Genomic DNA, 8,903 nt, shown 5'->3' with positions numbered 1-8,903 from the left:
AAACAAACACACACACACACACACACACACACACGCTCACTCACAGTGTGTGTTCAATAGAGCGCGTGCCCATGTTTAGCCTCAAAGCGCTAACAGATCCACTCAGCTGAAATGACCACAGCTCCGTGTCTTTTTGAGTGTGTGCAGGTTAATGTGTGAGAACACACACGCATATGCCTTATTCTCCTGGCAACACATAATGGATGAGTAAAATATGCTTTCGCAAATGGCACTTGGTATGGGTTCAAGAGACGCTTTGCTGCACGTGTTTGTGGGTTTTGGTGATTGCATGACTGTGTGTGCACATCAGCCGGAAGGATTGATGGGGGGATGGAGAGAGTTGTACAGACGACAGACGCTGACTGCTGCCCTGAGCAACTACTGACAGGTGCAATGTGTTCTCCTCTGAGGCCTATTTCAGCGTGACTTAATTCCAAAGAAAAATGAAAAAATAGTAAAAAATAAGCTTTCTTCCGCTCATTTAATTCAAAACCTATTCGTATGAATGACTGCTTTCTGGCTTTTTTTCACAACTCACTGAATTATCTTTGACATGGAATGATATCTATAGCAACTCCTTTTATTTCCCCCTCCCTGATATAGTGTGGCACCTTTTTTTTATCATTCCTCGTGAATATTGGGGAAAACAGAAGATTGCTTCCTTGGAACTGATAGCGTAATTTGTTTGTTATTCTATGCATGGTATAGCTCTTGCAACTCTTGTTTGTTTATAAAGGGAGGCCAGTGGAAAATGAGGTGCCTTTAACTTGTTCTGGATATGCATGCTGCCACGGTTAAGTGAGTGCAGTTCATCTGGCTGCACACATCAGAACTTTTGCGTGCCCCCTGGGACGACAATGGACACAGATGAGAATGGAGGTCCGGAGCTCAGTGGCTTGAATCAGAGCCCATCCACTCTCTGATACATAATTCGCACCAAGGCCGATATATACTGTATGTGATTTCCAGTCTTGTGTGAACCTTTGAGCACAGGACTGGGATATGAAGAGTGTAAATCCCTATACGTGTGGATGTAATGTAGTGTGTTCATGTGAGTTGGAGAAACGGAGAATGAGTGGAGAGGAGGCAGAAAAAAAAGCAACACTTGCCTGCTGCATCTGCGTCTATATTCCCTGGCTTCGTATCTTCAATAGTTTGCGTTCGTACAAATCATGCTGGCATTGGCCTCCATGTTCATTTCCTCTCATTGTACCACAGTTTCTACGTCTTGAAAAAGGTGCTTGTTGTGGCATGAAGCTCCTCCTTTCAATAAATACAGGAGTGCTATGTTCAAAAAAAGTTTTCCTTTTCAATGGGGCGCTTATAAAGAGGAGCACTAAATTAAAATTGGCGCTTGTGGTGAAAGGGTCATTTGTAGTAATGCTGATCAGTGAGGTCGTTTCAAGATAAATTAGTCATAAAACAGTGTGGAAAAATGATTTTATATCCCCACACAGCCTCAAAGCACGATTTATTCTTTGATAATATTATACTCTTACTACGTAATGATAGCATCATTTGTTCTGGATTATTTATTTTTTGACTTAATGATTGCTGAAGGCAAAGAAATCCCTACATTACCAAAGTCAATTGTATAAAATACCCTTAATAATAGCTATATAAGCATATGAATTAATACCTCTAACTATATTAATTTGGCTTGTGAACTGCAAAATGTAAGGGCGGGCCATTGTTATTTCTGATGATTGGACAGCGGGCCCTTGCTAATGGCATGGATGGCCTTTTTTTATCATGAAAATACACCATTAACTTTCCTTTTTAGCTGTTATATAAGTGGGCTACTTTCCAAAGAGCCAATTAATCAGCCTCTTTTGTCAGGCTGAGTCACCTGGCAAGATAGGATCCTTTATAAAATATGTTGAAGTGAGGCGTAATGGAGGTCCTATTCAGGGTTTTGGCAGACCCTAGCCCGCTATAATTGGAGCCATGTGTCAGTGGTTGTCCCACAAAAGACTGCTTGGTAATCGAAAGGGCAGGGATCTGTCTGTCCTTCACACAGAAAACATAACACAGGACACAATTTTTTCCAGCCTTATGTTCTGTTTATGTAACTTATGTCTTGCAGACTGAATGTGGAGGTGTGTTAAGGTCTCAGATGTATTGTTGACGTTCGTTGAAGGATGAATCTTTATGTTCCCTCAACTTTGCTTTTTTTATTGCTTTAAATTCAGATTATTATTATTTTTTTGCAACATGCCAACCGCCCACACAAACCCTGTCATACAATATCATCGAGGACAACTTCTGCACATTTAAGTGGACAGTGTGGGGGAGTTTTCGGTCTTTAGTATGATTCATATTAATGGTAAGAGATTAATAGTTCATGTGTTCTTGTGTGTCTGTCTATATCTCAGACACTATGTCAGCCTTGTAGCCTGTTAGGAGACTTTTCGGCCAGCTGTATAGATAAAGTCTCATCTCCTTAGACCCAGAAATGTTATGGGTCACTGTGTTCAGCTCTGAACCAAAACATTGGTACGCTTGGTGCCCGAGCCTGGGAGCTGTTAGAGATAGCACAAGGTTAATACAATGCTCTCAGGAAGTGTCTGTCAGAATTGAAATGCAAGTCACCCAAGTTGCAGTCTAGTTCTCTTTGGCCAAGCAAGCCTGTACTTAATATTGCTTCATAATTCATCCAAGTCTACTGAAATATTGTTCCACCTGAGTTGACCTCTAACCTTGAAAGAACTTCCTTCACAGACACTTCTTTTTTTTGTACCACTTATGAACCAACAATGGGGAATATCCATAGCAACCTGCTGCCTTACCTGGAAAAGGCTGAGGAAAACCAGCCTCCTCTACCAAGTATTCTTCTGGCAAATGTCAAGTCACTGGATAATGAGGTGGATGAACTCCCGAGCAGGATTGGGTTTTCAACGTGAATTTAAGAAATGTAACGTTATGGTTTTCACAGAGACCTGGGTCGACCCTTTGATGCCTGACTCTGCCACCGTCAGTCTATCCATTCACCGCCAGGACCAGAAAGTAACATTATGTCTCCTTCATCATCACCAACAAATAGTGCTGATATGGAGACAATTTCTTCAGACTTTTCTCCTAAACTAGAAAAACGTATGAGTGGATGCTGCCCTTATTATCTACAGGCAGTTGTGGTTGGTGTACATTCCACCACTGATGTCCAGTGCCAAACTTAAAAGACTGACTATTACAATTCAGATGATTTGGACAGGTACATGAAGTCCATTCACGCGCTCCGGAGAGCAATTGATAGTGCCAAGAAGAGCCAGTAAAGGCACAGAGTGAGAGTCCAACTACCTGGGCTCCAAGTCCAGAAACATGTGGTCCAGACTAAAAAATAATAATAATAAGTTATGTTGAGTGTCTGCATCTCTTCTAGATGAACACTTTCGATGCACATTTTAGGAGGTACAGAAAGCTCAGGACTGCTGCATACTAATGGAAAGACATGCATCACATTTAAGAGGATTCCCCCACACCAGGCTCCCGGACCTGATAGAATGCCTTGGCCAAGCTCTCAATGTATGTTGCAGATCAACTGGCAGTTTATTTAAAGACCCTCATCAAAAATGATTGTATGTCCATTTCAGCAGTGAATGATTCCAAATGTTCCTCTTTTTCAAGGGCAATAACATTTCTCTTGTAGTCCTTTTGACTCTTTTTTAGCTACATGTACACAAGCATATAGAAGCAGACGCTAGCAGGGCGGCACACCTTCAATAATACTGAATCAGAGAAATTCTCTTCTTCCATTCAGTGGTTCTGTGTCTCATAGCAAACCATTACATACGCTCAAACGCCCTCCCTCTGTCTATAAGCGACGTCCGGGCCCATGTTTCAACGGTGCCATTGGACGTTAGTGACAGCATAGCGGGGAGAGAAAATTGCATATTATTTACCCAGTGCCTTCAATATGCCACTTTTCCACTCTATGGCCTGCAGCTTACAACCAGCAGCGCACAAAGCACACACACTGACACACATGTGGCCGCGCTCAGATGAACGCAAATACACACAAACTTAGCGCAGGGCTTAAAGCTTTTCCCCTCCTCCTTGCCCGAGTTTTCCGACAGCGCTCTCACACACTGCACTGACATGTCATTAAAATGTCACAGGTTATGGGGTGGTGATTTCCGTTTGCTCCCCCCTGCCTTCCAAATGGGCAGAAGGGACGAAGGAGGCAAGTGAGGCTTGGAATGATGAGCTGGTGCTGGACCATGCGTGTAAACTCAGCCCTCAGGGTCACAACCTTCTCCTATGGCACGATGGAATAAGTCATATTCTCTCTCTATCTCTCTCTCTCTCTCTCTCTCTCTCTCTGTCAGTCTCTCTCTCTTCCCCTCCACCGGGACCAGGAATGCAAGTTGTGTTTTTTTCCGTCACACATGGGAAGGAGATTTGAGGTTGACCGAGAGCTCAATGTGTGCTGCCTGGATGTCACGGCTGTGCGCAGAGGCACAAGGGTATCAGATTAAAAACACAGGGGCTCTTTTCACTTTTTTTTCTCCTCTTTGCTTTTCTTCAATTCTCACCATGTTTTTCTCTTTTCTCAATCACTGCTCACCAGTTCCTGTCCTTCCGTCTTGCTCTGCTTATCCCTCGCTCCCTCTCTCTCTCTCTCCTTGCCCCTCCTCCTTTTTCTCCCTCTCTCTTCGGGGACGGGGGTGACCTGCGAGTCTCGTCTCAGGAACCAGCGAAGTGGGTTGTTCAGACAACCGGGAACATTTTTTCCATTTCTTTTTTTCCCCCTTTTCTACTTCATTTGAGTAACTCACCTCTGCACCTCTCCATTAGAGTGTGAGATTGCAGGAGTGCGGCGGACTGAGCCGTCTTTTTCTTTTCTTTTTTTGATTCAGATGACAGGGGGCCGCGCGTGCTCTCCTTAAAAACATCAGCCTTGTGATTTTGCAGGACCACACAGTCAAATCTCTCAGTCACCTCAATTTAGCTATGAATTTATCATTAGGGATGTTTTGATACCACTGCCGTTTAAAAAAAAAAAAATCAATGTTAGCATCTACCGTATGTGGCCAAATAACAAACTGCCAGTTGCTTTTAATGGTCCGTGTTGCACTCATTACTCAGTACAGGCCTGATGGATTTCACAATGTGTGTGGCACATATTAAACGACAAATTAAAAACTTTGAATCCAATAGGTGAAGCGACTTATTAAAGTGGGGGGCAAAAGGTGACAACATTGATTACGGAGAGCCGCACCGAATCTAATTCAGCTAATAATTTAAGGCTCCTGTGGTTGACGGTAAGACACTATACTCTGAAAGAACTCCTCCGCTGTCGGACTGGTGTCATTTATCAGATAATACTCCCATCTCCATTTTCAAAGAGGAATACAATACTTTAAAATCACCAGCTTCATATTCATGGTTGTGTGAGCACATCCATAAAAATCTCATGACTTGAGGTTTTTAACCGCGGGATGGGTATCTGTCTGAAAGTGCAGTCTATTTACCTTTCTATGAATGTCGACTGATGCTTTGACCTTGAGGCCTATTGATTCTATGTCTCTTAAGATCTGACCCGCCTGTACCTCCATGTCAATAGTTATCTCCGGGGGGTGAAGGGGGGGGGGGGGGAGAAAACCTTTGATTATGATTAAGAGCCTCTAGGAATACATCAGAACACCTGTGAGGTGGACAGAAAAAAGGAACTTCGACCGTCGCTGGTGTTGTTGGTTTTCCCATGCTGTATTGTGTCTCAACAAAAACAAATGAAGTGGAACTAAGAATAGAGCTCCGTTCTGAGGGCAAAGCACTCCAGAGATTATGAACAACTGCTGTGTTAGGCTGCATCTGAAGCGCAAAGTTGATGAACACTGCCGAGAGAAAACAAGGGGGCCACTTGTCTGTGTTTTTCATGCTGCGTACCTCTCGCAGGAGGCGGGGATAGTCGATAGAACGACCATGCTAACGGGCCTCTGTGGACATATACACTATCCGTCCTGTCAGAGGCAACAAGGGCTTTCAGGCTTTCTTTGCACTCATGATGCACTTACATGTGTGTTCATTTTTCTTTTCACAATGTACAGTCAGAGCAGAGCAGAGCAGTAAAACAGGCATTGATGGGGCTACTTGTTTTTTATTACCTGCACTCTGGAGTTGGAGTCTTGTTTGATCCATTTGATGACCGTCTCATAGACCAGCTCCTCAGCCTTGGTGTTGAGGCTGTCGTTGGACAGGTAGGCCACCAGATCCTCCGTAGATACACTCATGATCTCCGTCTGTCCTGCCACCTGTTGTTTGGAAATAAACAAGTGAAAATCCTTTGTACGACATTTTGTCAAAAAACAGATGTCCAGCATTTCATTCACCAGCATTATTTCTAGAGGAACTAAATGAGATTGATGACAAGGATTGTTTTTATACCAACTGTTTTCCGCTAAATATTAGCTTAGCTTAGCATTAAAGACTGGCTGTGTCCAACGTTAAATCAAATCCCCCTTTTAAGGTCACCGATTAACCCGTGTCTCATTCATTTAATGTATTCACAGAAACGTAAAATAAGAAAGTTATTTTGCGAGGATTGTCTTAAAACCCCAATTCCCTCCATTGTTCACTTATTATTCACTACTTCCTGTATAATACACATTCAGTAGTGAATTGTGGAATTTTTTTTTCAAGATTTCTGACTGACAGGTGTAGTCATAGATTGGTCTTATCAAATTATTAGTTTGCTATTATGAGGAGTGTGTGAAGCTTTAAAAGAATAAGGAACATCAGAGAAGCCTTTTACTGATGGTGCTAGACGAACAAGTGCATAAGATGTGCTAGTTTAAAAAAAAACCTGCACCCCTTTTAATTGGCTAAATGTAGGTACAAAATCAAAAGATTTATTAATTTATTCATCTCTATGACTTAAACGTATTACATGTTTATTATACCTTATAGCTGTTTTGCAAATACTTTTAGTTGCTTGTATTCTCTGCGAACTAGCGTGTTGTTACTTAAGTTCCACACAGGAATCAATAAGTGGCCTTTGTAGGGATACCATTCATCTCCACTACCTACCTCGGGGAAGTTCTGCAGTGCAAACGCCTTGGCCATGTTATGGAGCTCCGTGCAACTCATGGCCTCAGCCATAGCCAGCACTCCCAGACAGTTCGCTGCAGTCAACTGTTTCTCTGGATTGCAGAAAAGGACAGAAGAAAACAAGAACAGAAAGAAAGACGCAGGCAAATTGATTAAGACGGATAAAAAAACACATTATTTGGACATCTTTGACAAGATCACAAGCATATAAAGTTAAAAAGGGAGAGAAAGCATGGCTGCAGGTAGCGCAGACCCATAGCCTATCGGGCTGTGTGTCTGCCTGAGACTTAAGGGAGAACGAGTATAATAACTCAAAACAGCTCCGAGGACAAACAACGAGGGGAATCGATCGCTCACAGCCCAGGCAGGAGGTGTTGGATGGCAGAGAGTGGAATTTGGGATTAGCTGGGCCACTTTAAAAGAAGTCCTGTCAGATCTTGGGGTCTACTACTACTACCACCCACACACACACACACACACACACACACACACACACACACACACACACACACACACACACACACACACACACACACACACACACACACACACACACACACACACACACACACACACACACACACACACACACACACACACACACACACACACACACACACACACACACACACACACACACACACACACACACACACACACACACACACAGAGTCCTGAATATATATATATAGTATTCACCATAACCATACCAAATGTGTTATTAGTGTAGTGCACACACACAACAAAGTGTCCCTGTGTTATGCTTTTGCGCACGCACACACACACACAGACAGACAGACAGACAGACAGACAGACAGACAGACAGACAGACAGACAGACAGACACATGCACGCACACACACACGCAGGCAGGCAAACACATGGACCGACTGGGTCAGTGGCCACTAAAAGAGGCCTGATTAAACAATAGCCATCAGAGTATCAGCCAAGAGAGGGTCTGAGAGTCTTTCCCAAACAAATAACAGACGATAGAGGTCACCTTATATCTGCCCAATCACAAAACAAAAGCCAAACCAAAGACCAAAATTAAAGTGGGCCTCATGCTGCATCAAAGTGTGGGAAAGGAACGAAACAAAAGGTTGTCTGAAAGTGTCCCTGTGTTATGCTTTTGTGTTTCTCCGCGTATGTTGCATTACCCTGTCAGCAATTTGTTTTTACATTGCAAGGCTCCCAGGTTTCCAGTTTAACTGTTGCAATAAAAAAGTACGAGTGCAAAATCAGTTTAACAATGTGATTTTTTTTTTAAATATCCCCATTGTGGCCATTATCTTAATAACTGTTGAAACTTGGAGCATGTCACTAAGCGACTTGAACTATTCTGATAATGAGAGAGTCAGGACTTATCACGGAGAGGCAGGCACACAATGAGCGACTGATTTCTCATTTGCCTGAATCTAAAGTATTTTGGAATAAAAGTTGAAGGGCTAGAAATAGGTTGAGGATATTGGTTTGCCATTTCCCCCCCGAGAACATTTGTTACAGACTTCAATAACATCTGACACGGTATCAATTTCTCTTTGCCCAAGGACACACGCTTGCGCCAGTATTGCTCCCCTTCAAATGTGCTCAAATGTCATGAATCTTGTCGAGGAAGAATGGATTGACGTCTCACCGGCAATGAAGTCGACAAATGTCTTCCCCTGTTTTCCCCGTTCTTTTTTGCCCGAATGAAGAAAAACAAATCAATACCGTGGGCTGCTGGCTCTTTTTGAAATTTCCTTTCACTCCCTTCCTGCCGCTGACCTTTTCCGCTAACATGCACTTCCCCCTAGTGCTACACAGATATCCAAAACAGTTTATTAAATGGAATGCAAAACCTGACATTTGGCAGCTTTT

The 8,903-nt window shown here is 43.0% G+C and overlaps 1 protein-coding gene across 1 annotated transcript in view; it reads right to left on the bottom strand.

Annotated features, from left to right (window-relative positions):
• The window catches only part of klhl29 (kelch like family member 29), a 214,028-nt gene that overhangs the window by 69,018 nt on the left and 136,107 nt on the right, over positions 1–8,903 (bottom strand). The window contains exons 8-9 of the mRNA XM_080047433.1: positions 7,027–7,139; positions 6,105–6,251 (exon numbers count right to left, since the gene is read on the bottom strand). Of these exons, the coding sequence (XP_079903559.1) occupies positions 6,105–6,251; positions 7,027–7,139 (260 nt within the window). The remainder of the gene's footprint in view (positions 1–6,104; positions 6,252–7,026; positions 7,140–8,903) is intronic.

This window comes from Ammodytes marinus (assembly GCF_949987685.1).
Source record: "Ammodytes marinus genome assembly, chromosome: 19".
NCBI classification, from domain to species: domain Eukaryota; kingdom Metazoa; phylum Chordata; class Actinopteri; order Uranoscopiformes; family Ammodytidae; genus Ammodytes; species Ammodytes marinus.
This window is presented reverse-complemented; position numbering and strand designations above follow the sequence as displayed.